This window comes from Frieseomelitta varia, unplaced genomic scaffold (genome assembly GCF_011392965.1).
Source record: "Frieseomelitta varia isolate USP_RPSP 00005682 unplaced genomic scaffold, Fvar_1.2 scaffold_152, whole genome shotgun sequence".
Classification (NCBI taxonomy): Eukaryota; Metazoa; Arthropoda; class Insecta; order Hymenoptera; family Apidae; genus Frieseomelitta; species Frieseomelitta varia.
The window spans coordinates 1,483,782-1,510,341 of NW_025109217.1; the positions used below are offsets into that span (position 1 = coordinate 1,483,782).

The 26,560-nt window shown below is 32.1% G+C and overlaps 2 protein-coding genes across 2 annotated transcripts; both read right to left on the reverse strand.

Moving 5' to 3' along the window:
- Nucleotides 1-993: 993 nt before the first annotated feature.
- Nucleotides 994-2,394, reverse strand: LOC122535430 (transcription factor Adf-1-like). Its single transcript, XM_043666963.1, has 3 exons — nucleotides 2,025-2,394; nucleotides 1,788-1,935; nucleotides 994-1,690 (listed from the first exon to the last, which is right to left on the reverse strand). Exons 1-3 carry the CDS (start codon nucleotides 2,167-2,169, stop codon nucleotides 1,219-1,221), a joined length of 765 nt encoding a protein of 254 aa, XP_043522898.1. The 5' UTR covers nucleotides 2,170-2,394; the 3' UTR covers nucleotides 994-1,218.
- A 5,562-nt stretch (nucleotides 2,395-7,956) lies between these two features.
- On the reverse strand, nucleotides 7,957-26,425 carry LOC122535479 (dynein axonemal heavy chain 3). The gene is made up of 13 exons (XM_043667052.1): nucleotides 26,382-26,425; nucleotides 24,836-25,051; nucleotides 23,667-23,893; nucleotides 23,377-23,586; nucleotides 22,602-22,964; nucleotides 21,988-22,198; nucleotides 21,208-21,435; nucleotides 17,326-21,150; nucleotides 16,850-17,155; nucleotides 11,074-16,110; nucleotides 10,173-10,330; nucleotides 9,053-9,821; nucleotides 7,957-8,627 (listed from the first exon to the last, which is right to left on the reverse strand). Exons 2-13 carry the CDS (start codon nucleotides 24,887-24,889, stop codon nucleotides 8,331-8,333), a joined length of 11,685 nt encoding a protein of 3,894 aa, XP_043522987.1. The 5' UTR covers nucleotides 24,890-25,051; nucleotides 26,382-26,425; the 3' UTR covers nucleotides 7,957-8,330.
- Between the last annotated feature and the right edge of the window lie 135 nt (nucleotides 26,426-26,560).

A 26,560-nucleotide genomic window follows, 5' to 3' on the forward strand; every position in this document is an offset into this window, starting at 1 on the left:
TCTTTTTAGGTAGAGTTCAATAGCAAAAATTCAGATATACGCCAATGAAAGTACAATCTGATTTAAAATTCTTTCATCTCCAATTGGAACAGTACATGTTTAAAAACAGAATTGTTTAAAATTTTCAACGTTATTTATGTTAATCTTTATATTGTTTCGAAAATTGGTACATATAGAATACTTTTGATTATAATTAAAAATAAATAAATAAATGTTCCTGTGTGTAAAAAGATAAAAGAATATCATGAACGCCTGTATTCTTAACCATCATTCATTCTTGTATATTGGTTTGATAAAATGTAAGATCACGATATAAAATTGAATATAAAATTGGATATTTATATATGAGAGTATTATGAGAAATTATAAATAATTGAATTTAGTCTGTTTATAAAAGAATTTGCAAATTTAATTATTTCTTTTCATCGTAGGTATTAATTTCTCATCACTGTGTAAATTTGACAGCAAGGAACAAACTAAGTTGGAGAAATGAAGAAGGAATGAGAGTTAAAAGACGCATTTATCTTTTTTTTTTTTTTTCATTGATCTAGAATTACGCCATTGTCAAAGTATAATCTGCGAAAACAATTTGTCTAGAAACGTCATGTTTACATTCGTAGATTTGCACGTGCACACTATATATTATGGTACGTTTAAAAATTCGATTGTTTTCGGATAATTAACCGAAAACAGTCGAATCTTTTGGCGCAACACATGTTCAATTTTCATTAGCTTCTTCCGTTGGCTCGAAGATACCGCGTTGTCTTCACTGACCAATCAACATTTTTCAGTGATTCTCAACCACGTCAAGATAATACTTTGGTCGTGCAAATATGTATTTTTATTCGTTTTTATTCTACGTCTGCGAAAACAAGCTGAAAGGAGAAGGGGGAAAGATCCCTTTTTATTATTTAATCATGAAATTGTATGGGTTCGGTTATATCTTGTTTTTAATTATCTTTTATTGCTGTATATATTTTAATAATATGACTTTATTAATTCCTATTAGTAATAGTATACTAATACTATGATAAATTACAAATTATTTTAGAATATAAATTTCCCACGTAAATTGTGCTAATAACATTTCCTAGTTGTTTATATATACATATATATAAAGTTTATGCATATATATACATATCATTTATCAGTCGTTGTAATATGTTTATTTATAACCATTACGAACTTTTATAATTAACTTTTATAAAATCTCTTGATTTAAAATTGATCGATTCTTTCGTCTTGTTGATTTTTCACTGTCGAGCAAGAAATATCGTTTTCGATTGACATTCCCGATTCCTTTTCGTTCAGTATCTTATCGATCAAATTCAACACAGATATTTTAAAGCTTCTCTTCTCTTGTCTTGTCATCTGTCGTACATCTGGAAGCAAGCTTTTAAAGAACAACAAGTCTGAGTCGCTGATCGATTCGTCGAAGTCGTGACGATTGGCGAGAACACAATTATCCAAGCATCTGTGTGATAACAATTGGTCGTCTGTAACCCTGATTGTTTTACTCCTCGAGAACGCGTATTCTTCGTTCCTCGTGTCTCCTTCTCTTTCTGGCTCTGGCATCTTTTGGTCGGACTTGTTTAATTTTTCGTAATTGGAGGATGTATCAGAGGCGGTCTCCTCTTCGTTCCAATTCTCTTGCGCTATTGGTCCTTCTTCATTCAAACTGTCATCTGGCCTAAGGATATAAAAACAGAGAAATATAAAAAAAAAGTTCGAATGAATCACGGAATCTATTAGCGATTTTCTATTGCATGTCAATGTCTGTCAATTACCTACGAAGTTTGCTGTAGGGAAGTAAAAAGTCCATATAATCGGCCATGTAATACGGCCTTTTCGCTTTCGAATTCGCCGTACTTTGATTTCTTAAATGTCTACTGAAGCTAGCCCGAAGATTTTTCCATTTCTCCTTGCATTCCGCAGCTATAAGGGCGAACGTACAGGAATACAAAATATAAAAAATTTCGCATAAGGAACTCGAAAGACGCATTTGAACTCGGAATAATTCTTACCAGAAGCGTTCACCTCTTGTGCCACTGCTCTCCACATTTTATTTCGTACAACTCTATTGTGGTAGTCATTGCAGCTGAGATCATATAACGCTGGATATTTTTTAACTGTTAACACTAAATTTATGTAATTTCTTGTTTCATCCATCTTTTTTTTTTCTTTTTGTTTTTAATGATAAATAAATACGTCGCTCTATCGCGAATTAATATCTTTTTGCAAAGAACGTGACGGTATACTGAAATAAAAACACGTCTAACATCAACAAAAAATTATTTCGTAAAGTAATATGCAGTTGTCTGCTTGATTTTTGTAAGATTAGTGTTATCACGCGACTTTGAATTCATAAGTTTTGTATCCCTCGCAGTACAGTTCGCAACGCGATACGTGTCATACGGAGTTCGCGAACACGCAACGTCTGCGACGCTTTTCCAACCCGTGTCACTTTCACCTTGGCCACCCTTTTTTACTTTTTGATTGAGTTTCAGAATTGCTGAGCGTCGAACGATAACCAGAATACCGCAGCGCAATGCGTAAAAGAATACTTGATCGGTGGATACGGTTCGATATCACAAAGTTGTCGCGTCACCGACAAAACGTCATGTCGCCTCGCGTCTGTCGTTCCCAGGGATGACTAACATATTATTGGACCCTGGGCAAATATTAGTTATTCCCAATTGCCTTTTAAGATTGTCGATGAGGTTTTTATTGCATTGCAATTCATGTAGGATCTTACTCAATACGTGACATCAAGGAATTAAGTCGTAAATTACCTGAGTTGGAAAAATAAAATTACAAATGATCAATTATAACGAGCTACACTCATGCAGGGATATTTTTAGCGTGTCTGAACCGGAATATAGACATACTTTTAGTTATTCAGGTATCCGCATTATCCTTACGCGATAAGACCAACAATTCGATAGATGACGCTGCTATCGATAATAAATCTGTAGATAAAGTCTTTTAAATCAATGAAACGAAATAATTTGTTCGGTTATACAATTCATTTAATCAAGGTATAGATGCAAAATACAGAACATACCTATCATTTAATGTATATTTGTTTTACGGCTCAAAGTTTCTTTTCGGTTTTAAAGTCGTTATCGATTCAGCATAGAAAGAATAAGATTACAACGTTGATAATGGTTGAAATTGAAACTAAATTTTATTAAAAATTCCATTACAAACGAAATTTATATTTAAGAACATTAGTATGGAATGAACATCACATTTATGTTACACGATAGACCGAACATCCAATGCTTTTTAGTCCATGTTTTGGAGAATCTGACCACAGACGAAGTATATGAATAGACCTCGCATACAATGTATTTTTTCGGCTCACAATTGAAGGGTCTCAGGGCCCCCTTTCCATTTTTGTGTTACATTCTGTTGTACCGATTCAGGCAAGTTTTTCACTGCAGCACCACAGACGAGATATATGAATAGACCTCGCATACAATGTATTTTTTCGGCTCACAATTGAGGGTCTCAGGGCCCCTTTACCATTTTCGTGTTACATCCTGTTGTACCGATTCAGGCAAGTTTTGCACTGTAGCACCACAAACGAGGTATATGAATAAGCCTAGCATACAATGTACTTTTTCGGCCCACGATTGGAGGATGCATGGGCTCACTTACCATTTTCGTATCACATCCTGTTGTACCGATTCAGGCAAGTTTTGCAGCGCGAAAATTAGAAAATATGGACAGTATTGACAGATTTATTTCAAGAATTATTCATTGAATTGAATGTGGTGGAACATCAACGAAGGAATAGAACGATTTAAAACAGAGATTGATGAAAATTGAGACGAATTTAGTATATATTTGACTATTAACATCTATTTAAAAGTATTAGAAAAAAATTTATAAAAATGTGATATTTTTATGAACAATATAATTAGATATGACGGTTTTTTTATTTACAAATTTGTAAATTCACAATTTAAATGAATTATCTTTATTCTGTAAACTTGATTTTATGAAAGTTTGAACATGAATAAAATATTTCTACGAATATTGTTTGCGATAAAGAAGCACAATATGTATTGCAAATTATTTCTTGCAAAATTCATCCATTTCAAAATTTCGAAGAAAAATTTATTTTTTTGGACGATACCACACATATTTTCTTTTTTATTTATTAAGACAAACTCACTGAGCTACATTTTTAACGGCTGAAATCACTTATTGCTATAAATTATTAATAAAGATGGTATAAAGTATGACATAATGATATACAATGTGTTAGTATTAACATTTTATTCGTCTGTGGAATAATGTGACATCTACATCGAAAATTATTGAATTAAATGTGAACTATTTCTTATTTGCATAGTTATTCTTAACAAAACGATAAATTTAATTTTTGAGTGTAAATATAATTATAATATAATTATTTTCTACATAAATTAGTATTATATATCACAGGCTTATAAATTAGTATTTAGTATATCTCAACAGAATTATAAGTTAAAAACTAACCGTGCAAACAATTTCACTTCACCTGCTGTGCATCACTGACTTTACCTAAAGGTTCAGCAGGAAAATGGTCATTATAAGTTGAACTTTCATCGTGTGCACATCGATTAAATTTTCGAAGTGAATTTTTAAATAATATTTCTGAATATTCTAAACATTATCTAATAATTTCTAATAATTTATTTGTAACAATTAAACAATAAATTCTCTTCTATAACATTTCTAAGTACTATTTAAAATTTTTAATTAATCATTTTTAGTAATCGAATCACTAATACATTTCTAAGAACTTTTAATTATCTGTTTCGTATCATTAAGGATCGAAAAATCGGATTAATGTCGATCGATACAGAGACAAGAGCTCATTACAAATTAAACTTTTGTCGCGTACGCATCGATTAAATTTTAGAAGTGAATTTTTAAATAATATTTCTGAATATTCTAGTTGTTTAAACATTATCTAATATTTAAAGTGACTTAAAAAGTGAGATTGTGAACTGTTCAAACACATATTGCTGAAGAGAGTTTGAGAAGCAGAAGCATTAGCAGATCAAGAAGTTCGGAGGCATCGAACATAACCAAATCCAACGCAACCGAATGTTAATCTACAATTCTGATTTCAACTATCGGTAAGTTGCATGGTTTCGTTTCTTTGGTGTTGGGTTAATACTTGTTCATGATTATTTGAACTTTATACAAGTGCATCGTAGTCGCACGAGATATACTTTGATAGTTAACTTTAGTAATTACCCTAATATACATTACATTGCTGCATGTACACAGGTAATATTAGTTTATTGCTATTTAAATATCATTAGATACATTTACTATTTTTTTTTGAACTTATAATTAGGAAAAGAATTTAGTCTCTACCATTATTTGTTGAACAAGAATATTTATTCAATATCTTAAATTAGTTATTAGATCAATCAAACGATCTTTTCCTTTTCTAACCAATTACTTAAATTCAATACAAGTATAAATCGTGTTTCGTGTGATGAATATATAAAATAGTACTGTTTTAGAATACACTATAAGGAGACCCGTGCGTAGTCACCTCCTCGTGGTGGGTCTTGGTAATTGATACCGTCCTACAAATGCTAAAGTTTGTAAAACAATAATGTTTATAAAACGATATCAAGCTAAGAACTACGCACCCTACAGTTCAGTTTAGATTGGGCAATTTTCTTTCTTCTTTATTTCGCGGTCTAAACTGAACTATAGGGAAAATTAGTTGATAAGTAAATTTTCAAAACAAATTGTGTTTACACCAAAAAAATGTAAATAAATATTGGAAACCAAAATAAACAGACCAATGTTTGCAAACAAAGCGAAATTTTAAACTTTTCGAAATTCCACTTGCAAATTTTCGAAAATTTTTGAAAACAAAGTGTGTTTACATCAAAAAAATGTAAATAAACATTGGAAACCAAACCAAACAGACCAATGTTTGCAAACAAAGTGAAATTTTAAACTTTTCGAAATTCCACTTGCAAATTTTCGAAAATTTTTGAAAACAAAGTGTGTTTACATAAAAAAAATGTAAATAAACATTGGAAACCAAAACAAACAATCAAAAAAATGTAAATAAACATTGGTAACCAAAACAAACAGACCAATGTTTGCAAACAAAGCAAAATTTCAAAGTTTCGCAATCCGATTGGAAATTATAATTGCATGTGAAATATTAAAGTCGACTGTTGAATTGAAATACTTCAATTGCTGTAGTTTATTAAATGATCTATCATGCAATGAAATCATCTACAATACGTGTGGACAGTTCATACTGGGTAAGTATGGGTAAGTATTCGTATGTTAACTTACTTCTAAGTGAATTATTATGAAATCATTTCCAACACTTCTGGATAATTCATGGACACTGGGTAAGTATAAGTAAGTATATTTGCAATCGAAATTCTGAAAACTTTGAAATTTCGCTTTGTTTGCAAACATTAGTCTGTTTGTTTTGGTTTCCAATGTTTATTTACAGTTTTTTGATTGTTTGTTTTGGTTTCCAATATTTATTTACATTTTTTTAATGTAAACACACTTTATTCTCAGAAATTTTTGAAAGTTTGAAAGTGGAATTTTGAAAATTTTTAAATTTCGCTTTGTTTGCAAACATTGGTTTATTTGTTTTGGTTTCCAATGTTTATTTACATTTTTTGATTGTTTGTTTTGGTTTCCAATATTTATTTACATTTTTTTAATGTAAACNNNNTTTATTTTCAGAAATTTTCGAAAATTTGAAAGTGAAATTTCGAAAACTTTGAAATTTCGCTTTGTTTGCAAACATTAGTTCGTTTGTTTTGGTTTCCAATGTTTATTTACATTTTTTTGATTATTTGTTTTGGTTTCCAATATTTATTTACATTTTATTTTCAGAAATTTTCGAAAATTTGAAAGTGAAATTTCGAAAACTTTGAAATTTCGCTTTGTTTGCAAACATTAGTTCGTTTATTTTGGTTTCCAATGTTTATTTACATTTTTTGATTGTTTGTTTTGGTTTCCAATATTTATTTACATTTTTTTAATGTAAACACACTTTATTTTCAGAAATTTTCGAAAATTTGAAAGTGAAATTTCGAAAACTTTGAAATTTCGCTTTGTTTGCAAACATTAGTTCGTTTGTTTTGGTTTCCAATGTTCATTTACATTTTTTTGGTTGTTTGTTTTGGTTTCCAATATTTATTTACATTTTTTTAATGTAAACACCCTTTATTTTCAGAAATTTTCGAAAATTTGAAAGTGGAATTTCGAAAGTTTTGAAATGCAAACACGGGATTGTTTGTTTTGGTTTCCAATGTTTATTTACATTTTTTTAGTGTAAACATTTTGTTTTGAAAAATTTTCGAAAATTTGCAAGTGGTGTAACGGCCAACAAAGTCCTTACTTAATCCGGGATTACCCACGTGGGGGTCTAGTGCCGGAATGTACCTGCAGGTGGGTAATCCCGGGTTAATATACAAGTTTTCAAGGTACGAACACCAAGTGGATGTCGCTTAGCTTATGATCAAGTGCGATCTGCAGGTTACGCGTGCTGTGTGCGTAACATCTCTAGGATGGGTTCCTGCTCATCTGGCGCTTTACCTTCTTATATCATTTATAACCCTATCATGATCTTGTCCTACTTTGACCATCATCCTACATCTTTCCTGAAAACATAGATCTAAGTATAGCCAGTGTATCATGGATTGTATTAGTGAGTGACAATAGAAATATGTGTCGCATGTCAAATGAAAAGGCACAGCAATAGTGTATGACAATAGGCACAGACGAGGTATACGAATAGATCTTATCATACAATATATTTTTTCGGCCAACGATTCGGGGGTGTCCTTTACCATTTTCGTGTCACATTCTGTCTTACCGATTCAGGTACGTTTTGCACTGCAGCACTACTGTTGATGAAAATTAAAATTTAAAAATATGGATAATATTGCCACATCTGCTTCGAGAATTATTTATTGAATTGAACGTGGCAGTACATTCCTTCATCAATGAAGGAATATAATGATTTAAAACAACGATTGATGAATCTTTATTACAGTAGTGTAATCATTATTACATGTATTCCTTATAGATTAATTTTTGGAAAAATACATTTCTTATTTTCTATAGCTTTAACATTAAACAGCTTCTATATAAGATTATCTTCTATGAGTAAATTTTATTCAAGATAATTTTTGAACTGAATTTAATTTTATTTTTTGTACACTTTTATTAAAAATATTTATATATATATAGATTTTATGATATATCATAGATGTAATGTTTGATATCCATATAAAATCACATAATAAATGATGTATTTTTTCAATAATTTAGTCATCTAGTTGACATAAGCAAGCAACTCCTCTTCTAATCCAATGAGATTCGTCAACGTGTGTTGGAAATAAAATATATAATACAAAATTGGAAGAATGGCCAGTGGTTGCTAAAACACCACGTCTCTCGCTCGTCTTATAGACAGGACAATGATACACATATTCAATAATAAATTCAGCTTTTATGCCAGGCTTTAACCATATTACAGGAAGTAAATCAAACATAATTTTTGGTTCAGACTCATCCATTTCTTTTAATTGCCTGTTCCATCTTGCTCCTTCTAAATATAGACCCTGAAAGTTGAAAAGAAGTTTTCTTAGAATAATTATTTGTACGTAGTTTATATCTTACAATAATTTGTATTTTATCTATCTATAGTCTTCATGAGTATACTATTTATTTTATATTTGTTACAATACAATCTAGATTTAAAAGTATTACAGAGGAATTCCATTATTGATTTTTCTAGTAACACAGAATTGATTTTAATTATTATTAATATTAAATATTAATAGTACTTATGTTAACATTAGATATTAATATTTTTGTCAATATTAAATATTCTTCTTATTTATATTTACAACAATATATGAAATTATCATATTCAATCATACCATTAATTATACCATGATTTTTGGTATACCTCGTATACAGTAAAAAAAAATTTCAGAACTCTAAATTATTCATAATAAATGTTATATAACATTAAAAATCTTACCCTTATATAAACTCCATAAGACGGTGCAGTTTCTACATCACTTTCAAATGAAGTTATTTCAAATTCAAAATCTAATTTATCAATTGGAATTTTATGTTTGCGGGCATAATTTTGCAAGGCGCCCGTGAGAAAAGATTGTGTAAAAAAGAAGCCGGATATCCAAAAGACAGTTGGTGCATCATGATCTATCCAATCTTGGAAAAATGCTAATCTCTCTAGCAGATTATTGATATAACTCCCTAGTGGTTTTAAAGAAGGATAAGACATTTTACTCCAAGTAGCTGGCACTCTGCCAACGCTCATGCTGAAAAAGACTTCTTCCAATTCGGAGGACATTAAGACCAATCCTTTAATTGCTTTTTGCACATCTACCAAAGTAGTTCTAATAGTATCAATGAGATTATTAAACTTAATGAGCTCTTGACGGAGAACCGTATTCATGCTATTTATATAGAGCACTGGATATTTTTTAGAAACTTCCAAGACATCGAATCGTAACGTCAATTTAGATAAAATGTCATCGCATAAACTATAGACGATGTCATCAACCTCTCGTTCAACTCCCACTCCAATAATGTGTGTCTGAGTTAATAGAGTTCCCTTAAGTAGCTGCAACGATTCTTGATTATCCCTTGTTATATCTGCATTCTCATGTAAACCAAATACTTCTGGCTGTTGTGTCATTGGTAGACCTCGAATGTATTCTAGACATCCGTGATAATCTGTATTTTCTGGTAGACGATATATACAACTTCGTGAGAAACAATATCTGCATTAAAAATATAAATATATATAATTTTATAAGCACAAGATTTACATTGTGTCCATAATATATTTATGTTGTAATGTATTAGTTCTCTTATTGTTAGTATAACTACACAAGGATGCATAAGAAGAAACGTTATTTATAGGAAAATTGTTCAAAATACTTTAATGATAAATATTTGAATTATCTATGTATATGAATAATCTATGTAGTTTGTAATATCTATATTCATATATATGAACATTAAAAAAACATATAAATAAAAGATATATACAATGATAAATTGCAATAATTTAAAGTAAATTAATAGATTATTGATTTCAAAAAGTATTTAGACATATTTATAAAACTTACTGTGGATCGGTAACAACTTTATTATTGTAATATTGCTTCAGTAATGAATTCAGCAAACGTCTATCCTTATCATCAGTTACACGGCCACCGTAATTGCATTCACCAGTTAAGTAAAGAAGTGCATCGAACGGTATTTCGTCGTAATCGTTTAAAAAAAGCTAATACAAAAAGAAAAAAGGAAACTTTAGTATGTTATAACATCAGATATAATACGTATGATAAATACTTAACATAGTATTTCATAATGAAATAAAGAAAGAACTAATTTATAGATTATTGTTAATTACAAATAACGTAATATCACATAGTATGCGCTATTTTCAACAAGAATAGATACGAAAATTGAACCAGCTTTTTCTACATTTATAATCTTCCTATATTTATCCCTTAAATATGTACTGTCAATATATAGTCTCAACGTTTACAATCCTTTTTTCTTTTTACGTTGAAAGAATATATTCAAATACTATAATAGTATAGTTAAATAATATAGTAGCAAGAATTTTCTATTAATTTTACATAAACACTTGTCTTGTTTGGTGTCCCATTTTAATTCTTCCACGCAATTACCTCCGTAACTCATTCATTATTCGAAGAAAAATGTTCGTGAAATAAGAACAACATGAACATAAGAATATCATTCCTGTCTTTTTCTCTTATCTTTCATACGATAGATCTTACAAAATTAAAGTTAAAAAATGTCACCTAACTAATAATTTTTTATAGAGAATGCCGAGCTGCACCGAAAAACATATGATTTCATTGAAAAAGAAAATAGGTGACCACGAGGTAATCTCGAGATTTTAAAAACGTCTCCACCTATACAAATTTAGATCCTTCTTAAAACAGAACCTTTTTCGTGAAAGAATATAATCTCACCTTAATACAGGTATAATCTTACCTGCAGCTGTAAAATACTAATGCGAAGATCCGATTCGTTGAATTCGTATGGAATATTCCAACCCAATGGCCCAAAGTTACGTCGTTCTTGAACAACTGCATGAAAGAAACACAGAGCGAAAAGGAGACTCCTCCATTCATGTATTTTGGTACAACTGGCAAAGAACTTTGGATCCGATATTGGATCGTTCATATAACTTCTCAGTAGATTGTTCTTCAGCCCTTTTGGCGGTTCGTTAGTCATTTTAACACCATTCTGCAATATAGAAATTGGGAAATCCTTCGATGGATAGCTGGTCAACCACAAACGAAACTTCGAATGGGTATTCTCTGGTATGATTATTTCGTCGCAGATTCTGTCTAATTCTTTCATCCAAGACACTGCCAAATGGCAATTTTGAAGCATTACCCATTCCCCGCTCTTTATTCCTCTATCTATCATGTTCACCGCGATTGGGCCTTGACCCTGCCCCAATGATATAGTCATCAGATTCTCTTTTGATATTCCATAGTCTTCTGCGAATCTGATCAATCCTGCCATTGGATCGGATCCCGGTGAAAGAATAAAAATAAGAGGAGTCACGTTGCTAGAATCGTTGTAACACGCTTGAAGATCAAACGGTGGTGGTTCCACGAAAGATTGGCCCATGTTATGTATAACAAACATTCGCACAGCGGCCACAATTTTATCGGGTCTTATGCATTTGAGTATGACCAGCTTTTTCAAGCTTTCAGTTTCGTTCTCAAATGGATGTGGAAAAGATTCCATGTGAGGGCTAGACGAGTCATAGTAAGCCTTCCAATGTGATGTTTGCATTTCAAAAGATTGTCTTAATTGTTCAAGGCCCGGCAAACTTGTGGCTCGGACTATTTCATTCCAGGATTTATCAGTTAACCAAGGGGTGCCTGGATTAGGATAAGGATTATCTAGGGCTACGTCGCCTGCCAATAAAAACGTCCAAAATTCCTCGTTTACTTTTTTATCAGCACGTAAGAGACCAATGCACAGAACAAAAGAGAATATCAGTTTATCTTTTTCAAACAAAGAACGACACACGTTTCTGTAAATGCTGGCTGTAAAGTATGCGTTTAAATTGTTTATTCGGACGTTTAGATTCTCATCCCGTTCACTGTTCGCTATTGACATTTCATAGAGATGAATGAACCATGGTAGAGAATACTGATACATAGGGTCGATGTTTGCCAGTTCGGAAATGCAGAAGAACAGCACAGAACCATGTTCCGAGACAGGTTTGTACTCGTCACGAGCGTAATCAATTTCTATCGCCGTTTTAGCAGCTATCTCTTGTTTAGCTTCAATGTCCTCTGCCAGTACTTTCGACGTCGATAATATCGTAATCGCTGTTTCATCCTCCAAAATATTGCCCTCCGAGGCGGACAGAACCTCTAAAATTTTATCCTCTATTTCCTCCAATATTCTCTTGTTACTCGCAGCTTCTACGATTAACTGGTTCTTACGTTCCTCGAGCACAGGTAATTCCTTAGCGACAACTATGCCCAACAACTGATCCTGAAGCCCTTGAGGCGTGATCATGAAATTCAATAGCGTCACTTTCACAACCACTTCTGGTAAATAATGTGGATTTCTTAAACGCGTGGTAATATAAAATCGAAAATCAGGATTATATTCAATCACATGTTCGCCAAATTTCATGTAGAAAACGCCACGCTCCTTGTAGATATTCTTAAGAAGCACTGGTTCTAATATCGCGTCTATCTCTTCTAAAATATTTTCTAACAGAACAGGCGTGCCAAGCTGTATGCAGGTGTCCACTATCTTCACATAATTCGGGTCAGAAAGCTTGATAACAGTCAAATTATTTTCTTTCTCCATATTTTTTATCCACTTGTTCGCTTGGTTTTGTGGGTCGATCATGAGCGGCCATCGATCAGCGTTCTTTACAATTATTCCATTCTCCACGGAGAAATGATCTGCTGGCAAGCCAAAGATTATCCACGCTCGAATTTCCACCTGTTTGCCTAAAATATCGATCAAATTGAATTTCTCCCTGCACGGAATTGCCGCCATTACGCAAGATTCGTGCCATTCTGCGATTAATTTGTTTCTGTACTCTATCGTGAGGGCACCGAAGTAAGCAACTACTCCCGAAGACAACAAAACATCTCCGATAACGTTGTTAAGGCTTGCGCCTAGTATCGTGGCTGTTTCCTGCCACCTGTTCTTCTCACCGCTTAAACCGCCAAGCAGTTTCTCGGCTCTGTCCAATTTTTTCTTACAATAGTCGATTTGATCCTCCAACTTCTTCTTCTCTCTCATGCACTCGGCGAATTCGTCGTTGAGCGATTGCAATTTCTGCGTAACTTCCTGAAGGAGGGCTCGTTTGGCGTTCAAAGCCTCCATCTGCTTGGCGAGAGCTGCTTCGGCTTCTGCCAGCATCGCCTGCTTCGGGGCAACGACTTTGATCACTCGGTCGTAAACTTCGATCGCTCGTACCCACTTGCATAGACCCTCGCAGGCAGTGGAGACCTTCTTAATAGCCTCCGGTTGAAAGCTTCTGTCGTTTATAAATCTCTCGCGAATTATCTTCATGTACGCCGGTGGTATGTTGTCTTTGTCGAAGTTTTTCAAACCCTCGAGGAACCTCATGTCGCCTAACAGCCTTATAGATGCTGGCCAGTAATCTTCCACGATTCGGCCGGTTGTCGGATCCTGGACTTTCTCAGGTTTGACCCCTTTCAAGATGCAAATAGCCTCCATCACCAATCTCACGCCTGCCGGTGGACTTTTCATTGATCGGACGATACTGATGTCCGCGGGTTTCAGAGTGTCCAGCGCAGCTAAAGCAGCCTCTAACGCAGGTGTTGCCTCGGCCAAATCGCTCTCACAGTCGTCTTTTATCGCCTGCGCAGCGGCAGCAGCCTCGTTTGCTAGAGCTTCCTCAGCAGCAACGATCTCCTTTCTGGCCTCGATGTTGATCGTATCCTGCTCGATTTTGACCATAAGCTTGTTACTTAATTCAGACTGCTCCAGCAATTTTGGTTGCAAGGCTTGAAGCTCTTCCTTCATAACAGCTATTTGATCCGCCGCAAAATCCAACCTTTCCAATCCCCTTTCGTATCGCATTTGCTGCGCGGTGATTTCTTCGATTTTCTTGTCGTACAGCCTGCAAAACGATTTGATGAGCTCTAGGAAACTGGTCGGTGTTATGTAGTATCTTCTTCCTTGGGTGTTGTAGTAATCTTCGCTAGCCAACGCGATACTCGTGTGGAATTTTTTGGACATATAGACACATTTCTCTCGTAGATCCGCACTGATGTTAACATTCTGCAACGATACACGCGCTACCTTTTCCAGCGCGTCCTCGGGCCAAATGGTGTACCAGTCGATAGTACAACAGTTTATCAGCGAGGGGAACATCCGCAGACGGTTTCTAAATTTGTCACCTATTGGTGACATCGTTAAAATCCAGTGGAGATTTTTCATTATTCTCTCGAGGAACAAATTGTAAAGAATCATAGGAGTAATTTCAACTTTTCGCCCACTGATGCTGTGCATTACGTTCGTCATTTTATCCAGAATCTCAGCTTTCTCCTCAATGTCGTATAAATTTGGCACATCGGCCGTATTGAGGACCATATTTATATCCTCGATGAAAGATTCGTCTCTTATTTGATGATCGCCGAAAAGAAATACAGTGGGTTTTCCATCGCACCCAACGCGTAGCAACAACTTCCTCAAGTCCTCCCGCCATTCCGAAAATTCGTAAGTTGTAGTAATTTCAACCTGATATATCAGATATTCGGCCATGTTTGTCGCTAGTTTGGCGCACGAACTTTTACCCGAGCCACCCATTCCTATTAAAAGGGCATGTCCACTTTCTTGCTGCAGTATCCGTGAAATGCGAGAAATGTGTTCAATAGCGTATCTGAATAGTACCAGGGACATTGGTGTCTTGGAAAGCATATTGTACTCCGTTAAGTAATAATCCATCTTGTGTTGCAAATCTTCGAGATCTTCTACTTCGTCGTATACTTTTGGCTCGGCATCGGGTTCTATATAATTACCAAAAAATAGGTCACACATGTGGGAACTTGTTATCGTCTCTCCTTCTTGCAACAGTCTACCAAGTACTTTTTTCAGCGGTTGTCGCAATTGATCGTAACAGGTGTACTGAACCATTTCAAACAACATTTCTCGGTCGTTGTCATCTACCAGTCTGTCATGAAACACTCTGTACACCTCGTGAACCCAAAGTCTAATCAGCTTGTCTGGATCCTTCATCCTGGGAGCTGGCACCAAAAGTATACCCTTAATAACCCGGCTGAAATCGCGCAAATTAAAGGTGTAATGACTTTTCGCTGGAATCGGTAGAAAGGTTTTGATCGCGTTGAGAAATATATTCATCGTCGCGGTTACGATCATTCTTCCTAATCTTGAGACCTCTGGTAAAAATCCTTTTGCAAAGTGTGTATCAAGAATCGAAGAGAAAATTTTGGTCATGGTCACCTCTTCGAAAAAATCGATACCAACTATGTGCATGTGTCGTGTTAATCTAGGTGTGACCACGTTTGAACCACCTCCGGGTGGTAACATAGCACAAATCAGAAACATATCCACCAAGTATAACATTGTTGTGTCTTTTAGATTAAACCAGTGTCCATGATCCACCCATTGACGAATGAGTTCAATTGGTGGCTGAGCACCGTATTGTTCTTTCAGCGGCATGCTTAAATCATCAACGAATATTACGCACTTTTTCCCCATTTGTGGACCGTATACACCTTTTCTTCTACGATCTAGCTTGGACATTATTATCTCTTGAGTTAGAGCAGCAGTGGTGCGAGCGCTAAAGTTTACGATATTCTCTATATATTTGTCTCTGGGTAGAGACTGCAAATAATTTAGTACAATAACGGATTTCCCGGTGCCAGTTGGTCCAACAAATAAAATAGGTATTTCTCTGTGAAGAAGATTTCTGATAAAGAAATATTGGATTACTACTTCAGTTGTTGGTACAATTGATTCACTTGATTTTGCATCTGGTAATAAAGACGCCTAAAATATAAAAAAAAGACGAATTAAAAGTATTGAAATATTTTATAGTAAAATCTATTCAAAACAAGTATTTATGAAATGTCATTATAGATTATTTATTTAGAGTTATCAGTTTAATTTGTGTTTCCAATAGAAGAGAAATAATTTTGTATTTAAAAACAATAAATATCTTTTTGTACTGTAGAAAATATATTTAATAAAATAAATAATATAATATATTTAAATAAAATAATATATTAAATGCAATTAATATAATTAATATATTTAAAAGAACTAATATAATATATTTAATAAAATGAGATATAATATTATAATGTAATTAGTTTAATTAATTATAATTTTTCTATTTTATGTATAATATTAATTGCATAATATTTTTCTACGTTCAAAAATTGAATTATAAATTATTACGAGGCAATAGAATATCACACAAATCTAAAAGATTATGATTTCAAATTATATTATTAAAAAAAAGAAAATATCTACATAAAACAATTCTCAACAGTGCGAAATTATTAAATTATTAAGACTAATATTCTAATGTTAATAATTCTTCTAATATTAAAGAAAAATATATGTTAGATCATTTCAATTACTTTACTTTCACAATTTCTTTCCTCAACAATATTTCCTCAATCTTCTTTTACGAAACAGATTTTAATACAGAAAGACCATTTAAACAATTTTACAAAAGAAAGGAGAACTGATTGCGAGTCAATATTTTTAAAATATTTAATACCTGTAACGCTGTGTCCATCCACGGTATCCAGCATCCATTATTTCTTTTATCATATATCCAGTCATAAACAGTTCCCTTATCAGGAAAAAGCTGTTGTTTCGTCAGTTTAAATGCTTTTGGTTTAGGATATTCATCGTCAGTTCCAAGTAATAATTTCCTTAAATAAACATCGAAAATCTTTCTGCTATCGCTTGTTAACGTTGAACACATTCCCCAAACGATGCTAAATAATAAAACGCATTGAAGCCAAATTGTGCTAACTTGTGTTTCTCCGTCCAACATTGCGGTGAAAAGTTTTGTAAAGGACTAAAATAAATAGCAACATATATTAAATCCAAATTTTAATTTCAAAATCAAACTAACTTTGGCATTTTAATATTATCAATGTAATAATACTAAATTTATTAAAGATACGAAGATCATAAGTAAGAAAGTTTTGAAAGATATCAGTTAAATTCAAATTTACTTCCACTTACTAAAAACATATGAAGCTCTGATATTTCAACAAATGTCTTACAACGATGCTGAACAAAAGTCAGAATTGGCTCCGTCAACCACTCAATCAATTCGACAATCAATTCATACTGTTCGACAAGGAGCTTATTTTTAAGATACTTTTTGTATGAGTCGAATAATGCATTCCATCCAAGTTGTGACGGCTCCATATAAATCATGCCGCATCTGCTAACTGTAGCTGGCGAGGCATGCTCCAAATCAGCTGGTTCAAACATCATGTTCATTTTATGCGACATTTGTATAATTTCTCCGGACATCAGGCAAAGCTTCCTATTGTCATCAAGCACCGTATTCATACTTTCGATCCATAGAGCATCGATAGGACCATCGAAAATGATCCACTTTCGATCTGGCGAAATAGATTGCGCGAATTCTCTGAAAATGTTGGCTAAAACTCCGTCACTCCATTCGTGCGATATTGGATCGAAACTGCCATACAGCTGATCCAAAGTAATAGCTTTCGGATTAATGATCTTGTAAGTTGTTGAAAATTCTTTCATAACAGCGCGTCTTCTGCCGCTTAGCTCGCTTAAAGCTTCGGCTAGAACTTGATACGCTTGCGTCTTTCCGCTTAACGTATTGCCCACGATCATCAAACCGTGACGCACCAACAGCATCTCGTAAATTTGGATTATCTTTTCCATGTACCAAGGCGTAGCTTGGAGATTTCGCTTCTCCAAAACAACCTTGGCCAACTCTATTAACTCGTCTCGATGTGGCTCTGGTAAACTGGTGTCAGGAAATAGGTCTGTGTATATTCCATTGAACAGAGGGATGTCGTGAGCCAAAAATTTCGGAAGATTGACATCGATGATCGCTTGTAGGATCAAAACCGATTCATTCTGCCTGGGATATTTCAACTTTAGATTTCCAGCAGCGACCAGCACAGTTTTCACAGCTCGCATTCCGTAATCGTAATGATTTTGCGAGCTTAATTGTTCAGAACATAGTTTGTAAGTGTGGACTATTTTCTCGGCAAGATTCTTGGCGTCTATGAAACCGAAGGAGTACAATGTAATTTCTCCTATCATGGCATAATCCGGCACCATCATTGCCACAGTGCGAAACAGAACCTTTAAATTGTCGGGAAGTTCCACGCGTCCAGCATAACCAGGATTCATCGTTATAATAACGTAGCAGGTAGGATTTAATTTTAGCTCCGTACCTTCAAACATAAACTTTTCCAATTTTAAACTTACAGCCATTTGAATGGTCAAGATCTGCTGAGCAATCACGGAAAGAACTTCCAGATCTATTCTGTTAAATTCGTCGAAACATGCCCACGCTCCCGACTGCGCAAGCCCTTTGAAAAATTTGCCCATCGCTTGATAATCCAGCCCCTCCGAACAATTGAAAACCACGCACTGTTTGGCCACAGCTTTTGCAAGATCTTTACCTGTTTCTGTTTTACCAGTACCTGCCGGACCTTCGGGCGCACCGCCAAGGTTCAATTTTAACGCGCTCATTAAAGTTCTGTAGCATCGATCAGTTAATGGCGTTATGACAAGTCTTGATGTGTTCCCAAGGTACTCGAAGGCATACGCTACAATGGTCGTGACTATCGAGACGACAATACTATCGTCCAACCAGTAATATCTCAGTTGTGATATCCAATCGAAATCCATGATGTCACTCACTTGTTTATCAACGAGCAAACGTACTACATCTCGTGCATGGACGTCTATCACGATTAAAGCATTTATTGTTATTCTCGCGCCCGGGTTCAATTTCCCTCTTATCAACGTGACCGTTTCTTCTATTTGACTGTTGCATATCTGTAAATAAGAAGCAGTAGAACGATCCTCGAACGACTCGCAAACTTCGCTGGTCCAATGTATTTGACTGCAGCAAATAACGATCTGACCAGGCCAGGAGAATATCCATTCTCCTCTGTCGGTGATGAAATAAGCGACGATACTTTCTTCGGCAATGTCTCGAAGGGAGGCTCTCATAAGTTCCTCAACTTGAGACAACCATTTCTCAACCATGCCTTTTGCGTCCGCTGGATAAATCTTCCCGCTTAGCGGAACGTATTCCTCTTCGTCCGATAACATTCCAATAATTTCCTCCTCTTTGGTGAATCGCAATTTACTGATACCCTCGAAGCATTTCCTCAAGTGTGGCTGTACTCTCTGCGGATCTTTAGTTTCCGAGAGTATTTCTAACAGTTCGTCATTCGACAAGAAGAAGAACCTTGGAAAGTATAAACGTTTCTTCTCCAAGTATTCGTTTAATCCTTTCTGTATTTCTTCCAGCAACGTGTTGCATAGCGTTAACTCCTCCAATATATTTGGCATGCCGGTAGCATCGAGTACGTGACTATTTTGGACAGCGTACACCATGATTTTACGCCAAATCTTGTCCATCCTTCTGAAATGTTTCGCCTCGGTCGGCATTTGACGCATTATATCTTCGCTGCTAAATATTGGCTCCAAATACATCCAGGTTGCTTGACACATTAACCATTGATCAATGATATCCTGCATTTGCAGTAATTTATTCTCCCAAGCTTGCATTTCCACTTCGAAAGCTTTTATAAATGGAGAACTTCTCATTGTCTGCGCTTTTAAAATATGATCGTCCAACAACTGATGAATATCGTCTATAGCGGTTAATATATGAACACCGGTTTCTCGGTAGAGTACGAATTGGAATTCAATGTCTGCCCAGTCTTCTTTCATCTTCTGCAAGCTTTGTTGAAGCGCGTGCTCTTTCACAGCAGCAGACGATATCTCCTCGAGTTTAGCTATATGAAGTAACAATCCCAACTCTATCATATCAGCCAGAGAACTCGTAGGCGTTACTGTTATATACACGTTCACTACTCTGCTAATCTGTTTCCAATGTCGGTCTTGTAATCCAGGAGTACAAATAATTTGTAAAAGGGGGATATACTGCTTGAATTTGTCCACCTTCGCGCGAACCATTTCGGTGATTTTCCGTGCACCTGGAATGTCGACAAGAACGCGTGCCAATCTGTATAACGTGCGCCAGATGTTGTCAGTTTCGTCCTTAATTTCGTCGGCATCGAGACCGATAAATGGACCATTATGCCACTTGTCATAATTCTTATGAAAATCTAATACTGTGTGCCAAAGAGTATCGAGTGCACTAACTGTCGTAGACATCATGGGAATTATTAAATAGGGACTTAACTCCATGTCTAGAAGTCCTTCTTGCTCATTGATCTCCTCCACTTCTTTCCTAATCTCTTCCATACCTCTAGAAAGCTGTTCAACTTGCGATACCGCGTCCTCCATCTCCTCCATAGTTAATATTGGTGGATCCTTCTTTTTAAATTGATCGATCGCTAGTCGCATATTATGTATCCTTAGTTCAAAATTGTCCCTTCTTATGCGTAATACTTCTTCGAGATATTCTTTTCTCATGTTTAATCTTGTGCTCGCTAGATCCATCACGACTTCCATCTCCTTCGGCCACGTGATGACGCGAGTATTTAAGTGAATGTCGTCGTCCGTGGGCGGTTGATAATTAAAAAGGAATAAAATTAATTCTATAGAACGTAATAATTTTCTTTTCAAGTTGAATATGGTGACATCTCGGCTTTCGCACAAGTAATTGTACAGTTCGACGACGTCTTGCGTTTTTTCTGGCATTTTCGAGATATTTTCTGCTATTGTATCAAAATTGGAGCATAAATCTCGATTGTTGGTTCGTAACTCGTTTGCAAAGAAATCACAAATTTCAGTACGAAGATCGTAAAGAATTTGCCTTAAAGTGTTATTTAGAGTAGTACAGTCGATTTCTATCAAGTTCAAAGGTATCTAGAACGAAATATATATAAGCTCAACATATTGTTGCAAAATATTATATACGTTTACCTTGTTACGAAACACTAAAATTTCTTTTCTTTTCTGATCGTAGCCTTTTATTTTTTGTTCAAATTCATGCAAATACGGCATGGGTTCAATGATAAAAAACTGGTCTAAATTTTGTTTAGCTTGACCATCGACTATATACAACAAATCTTGATAACATTTTAAATAAATTTGTGGACCCTTTATATGAGCATTGATAACATTTAGTACATCAGAAACTATGCTTGAAACCTGTGACATTTATTTATTGATAAAACTAATGAGAATAAAAGTAGTGAAATATAAAACAGATCATGAAATAATAAATCACAAACCATCATAATTAAAATAAAACAAATAATTGAAATAAATGTTTTCATACGTAAATTATACGTTTTTAATTACAATTGAATATTTTTCAAATTATAGGTCAACAGACATTGATACATCAACTTCCTTTTCATTTCTGCTTTAAATATAAGTAGTATAATGCAAGATAAATATGTACACTATTTAAAGGTTTTGATTAAACAATATGTAATGTAAATAATGCATACAATGAGATGCAACTATTTTTTTGTAGAAAAATGATAATATAGATTAATATTATTCCATAAATAATTATTTTATTTATTCATCCAATTTAAAAATTATTAATTTAATTAAATTAATTAATTAACTAAAATAATACATACAAGCTATGTATATTCCAAGACAAAAAGCACAAAATACAAATGGATAAAAATATAATAAACGAATAAAATAAATAATGATAAACATGAAAATTTATAACAATTCGTTTACCGATTCTTCGTATCGCGATATAGAGAATAAAAACTCCTGCTTCTCTAATTCAGGAAATAAAATGGTTTCAATTTTTGGAATCATTGTTCCAATTCCAATAATTTTATCAAAACACTGTGAAATAATTGAACGTACTTCTAAAATATTCGGTTTACAATGTAATTTACCTGTACCAAGTATTGGTTCTACTATTACTGTTATAAAGGGGGTTCTGAAATGTAATTTTAACGAATATTATACATAGAAACATTTAAATTATTAACAAGGAAAGTTTAGCGATTGGAAAATTCAAAAAAATTTGAACTTTGCACACATGTAGTTCATGTGTAATTACGGAAGAATTTCTTTTTCTTGTTGTAAAATAATCCAATCTCCCCCTCTCTTCCCACATCTTTCCCAAAAAAAATCTTAACTTTTCATATTATTGTGAATATTTATGAAACTGTATATACATGAAAAATTGAAGATTTCTTTGGAGAGACACTTTCATCTTTAAAACTGTTTTAATAACAGAGAAAAATTGTTCCGTTATTAATATTATACAAACTATATTTGCAAGGTTTTAAATTTTTTGAAATTTACCAGTTATCGAATTTCCCTTGCAAGTCACTTACTTGTAAAACATAAGATCCTTGTAATCACCTTTAAAATAATTTCCTTTGCTATATTCCATAAAAAAATCTCTAAAATTATTCAACGTTTTCATTATCATCATTCGTAATTGTCTAGATAAAAGAGTATTTACGCTTCTAAAATATTTCTCTATCAGCGCTGTAGATGCATTATAATGTTTTTCAATAAAACAAGACCAAGCATATTTCTTCTCTAAGAAGAATTCAGCAACCTCCGCCAGCCAATGTTTAATAAGTCGATCTACAGCTTTATTAGATAATAAATTCATTTTCGGCTCTATTTCATTTGCTGAAATAGGAATGGTTCCCAGATCTTGAAGTTTGATTATCATTACATCATGATATCTAAAAAAAAATAAAACATTTCAACATACATTGATTTCCGAATTTCATATTTACAATGAATATTAACATATTGTTTTCAAATTTCATGATTGCAGTGAATGCTAATCAATAAAGTTTATCAATTATTAATTATTACTTAATACTCATTCTCAAATTTCATATTCTTTGAAAAGAATTTTAATCAATAAGTTTTATCGATTATTAATTATTAATTAGCACATTGATTTCCAAATTTCATATTTGATTTTATTTTACCGATTTTACTAATTAATAATTAATGAATTTTTGATAACAAACTGAATTTTGTTCGCAAATATCTTGCCGACAAGAAATAAATTTCTTTTATTATTGTTTTTCATTATATGCGCTAGAAATACAAATTAAATAAAAATTGTCGATTTGCAACTCTTACTTATTAAAATATAAACTTTGAATATTTCTCAATATTTCATTTCCAATAAATAAATTATAATGCATAAAATGAGTTGCAGTTAATTTATATTGATGCCATGGAACAGGCGCGCGTATTATTAATGGATGCTCCTCAAGCAAAGGTCTTATAAGAAATTGTTTATAAGTGTCGATAATTTCTATTTCCAACTCCATTACTAGTTCATTAAAACTGTAAATAAAAATTTTTTTATCAAAAATCATCAATGTGTATAAAAACAAATGTAGTAATTAAAATTTTGTTAAATTAACTCTTCTAATTTTCGTAATCTTCCAATAATACGTTTTCTTGCTTCTTTAAGGTGGATATTATCATAATAATCTAAATCATTATCACTGACACAATGATTTTTAAAATATATTGGTTTATGATCTTCTTGCTTAATAGATTCCATTTGTTTCTTATTAGTTTCAATCAATATACCCTCTACTTTCTCCTCTATTGATTTCGGAATTTCAGCTTCAATTATTTGAAACATCTGTAAATATAATTCTATAATGTTATATTTTCAGTTCATCAAATTGCATTGAATGTTTTTTTCAAATTTTCAAATTTTCAAATTTCAATAATTAACTGATATTTGTTCTGTAATCCTTTAACTTTTAATATGTTTTTCTGCATTTTGTACAAGATTTCTGCAAAATATAAAAATACCTGAAAAATCACCGAATGAATCTTTTTATCAAACTCTTGCAAAATATATAATTTATAAAATTCATTTTCCTATAGCTTATTCGTATTCGTAATTCTAAAAATTATATTACAAATATTATATCATTGATTTTATCAATTTTCGTAACTTATTGAATCAATGATTGAATAATTGAATTGAATCTCAGAGCGCGTAACAAAACCTCCAACATAGACCTTCTCTTTTCCTTCAATCTTTTACACGATCGGTATTTCAAAACATGTTCCATAAGGTGGCAAATCTATAGTATACCTCGTCTATGTTGTCAAAATTTTAATACATATTGACATTAGTTTATTTTCGAAACTGAACGTTTTCATTCATCTTTTTAAAAATATGAAAATGAGTCAAAAGTACATATGTACCACATGAATTTAAATTATATATTATACATACTTAAAAAAAAAATCAATTACATTTTCAAAAATATTTATATATTCAGGAAATTTACAAAAAATGATTCAGAAAAAGAATATTTTTTGTTATATAGTATAAACTTCATTAAAATTTTTCAGCTTTTAAATAAATATAAAATTGATTTTTCTTAAATATGAAATATAATTTATTCTGTACAACTCATATAAATGTAGAGTTTTTGCTAATATTATTACTTATTTTATATGTACATGTTTGTATCATTACATTTACGAAATGTCCATTCCATATCTAAAATATTCTTACGTAAAGACAAACGTTTGCAATTCATATAATATAAAACTCATGTGTTACCTTTTCCTTTGTTATCATTTTGTTTTCTTGCTTTTGTTTTTGTCTCTTCAACATTTTATTTTTACATTTTTTATGTATTTGAGTCTTTTGGTTTTTCCTCCATAGCCATGTGCCATCTGCCAAATCTTTCAAACTAATTATATTACTTGATAAAGAGTTTACATTTTGTTCATTTTTATATTTTTTTATATATTCTATTGATGAATTAGTAAATTTCTGTTAAAAAAATAAACAGATTATATTGTAATCATTGTATTTTAACATTTCAAACTTTTTCTATAATGTATTATTAATATAAACATGTTAGTATAATTATACAAACATATAACAAAATTTTATTCATAAATAATTTTATGTAACATAACTCTCCATGATTCTTAAAAATTGTTATTAGACTGCTTCTGTCTTCTCACTTTCTAATTACTAAATGTCTAAATGCATATATAATATATATGTTAGAGCTTTGCAATCTCAAATAAAATTTCATTAATAATTTCATAATATTTCATTAATCTCACTTTAAAAAAGTGAATTTTTTTAAAAATTCAATTTTAAAAGACACTATCTCTAATGTTAATATAAAATAAATATAAAAATTTAACCTAAATAAGTTGTTAATTACCCACGTTGACAGAAGTAAATAAAAATTACACATAGAATATACTGTATCATTAATAATACAAAATTATAAAAAGATAATTCATAATTGTAATAAACTTATGATATTTATCTATCGTATTATATTACATATAAATTTTACTAGGAAATACATCACATAATTGTTGTTTTTTGAGTATATTACCTTCATTAGAACAAATGTATGTCAGATGCGTTTACTATTTTGTAGATGATGAAAGTGTTAAAAAGGTTACCATAGTAACAATAATAAGTTACATACACATATACATTCATAGTAAATATTAGAATTATTTTAAAATTACTGCTATATGAATTATTCGAATAAGAATTGTATAAACAAGTATAAAATAAATAAAGTTTGGTCATTTTTTTTAGAAAGATAATATTGACAATATATGAGAAAGTATAAACAATTTTATTATATATAAAATAACTTCAACAAAGATGAACTTAGAAGATATTTAAAATTGAAAAAATAAAATAATTTTCTATTAAGATTCCAATTTTTACATTATATTTTCAGAGATATAAATTTACAAAGAAATCCACAATGTGATAAATATATTACACTGTATTATTTATCAATTATTATTCTCCTAGGTAAGTTAATATATAATGAATTGTAAATATTATTTTTGAAGCAATAAACTATTATCTGACAATTTTCATAAAAATACAAACAAATGCATTAGTTGTATAAATATTATAAAAAATATATTTTAAAAGCATTATTTTAATTAACTCCAGGTTAATCAACCTATTTCTATGGAAAACTTTTAAAATTAGTGAATTTCGAATTAATGTTAATTTTATGGATTAATAATGACGCATTTTTGGAGATTTGAAATTTTTTTGTGAAATATATGATTATTTCTTATACTTTGACATTCTGTTCTTTAATCCTTACTTTTTTTTTAATCTTTTATACTTATTTCTGCATTATATTTAAAAACATAATATCAAATAGGTTATATCTAAGGATAAATAACAGGTTTATGATTAACTAATAAATGATAATATTATATCGCTATGGAAATTAAAAATAATAAATTTTTAGAAATATTTATGAAATAAAATTGTATAAAA

Bases quoted from the DNA above. Each gene is read 5' to 3' on its own strand.
- LOC122535430 (XM_043666963.1), bottom strand. From the start codon at position 2,169: ATGGATGAAACAAGAAATTACATAAATTTAGTGTTAACAGTTAAAAAA. The intron at 1,936-2,024 runs GTAAGAATTATT...TCGCCCTTATAG, and splicing joins ACAAGAGGTGAACGCTTCTG to CTGCGGAATGCAAGGAGAAA. The intron at 1,691-1,787 runs GTAATTGACAGA...TTATATCCTTAG, and splicing joins CCCTACAGCAAACTTCGTAG to GCCAGATGACAGTTTGAATG.
- LOC122535479 (XM_043667052.1), bottom strand. From the start codon at position 24,889: ATGTTGAAGAGACAAAAACAAAAGCAAGAAAACAAAATGATAACAAAG. The intron at 10,331-11,073 runs GTAAGATTATAC...TTTTTGTATTAG, and splicing joins TTAGTATTTTACAGCTGCAG to CTTTTTTTAAACGATTACGA. The intron at 8,628-9,052 runs GTAAGATTTTTA...TTCAACTTTCAG, and splicing joins CTTATGGAGTTTATATAAGG to GGTCTATATTTAGAAGGAGC.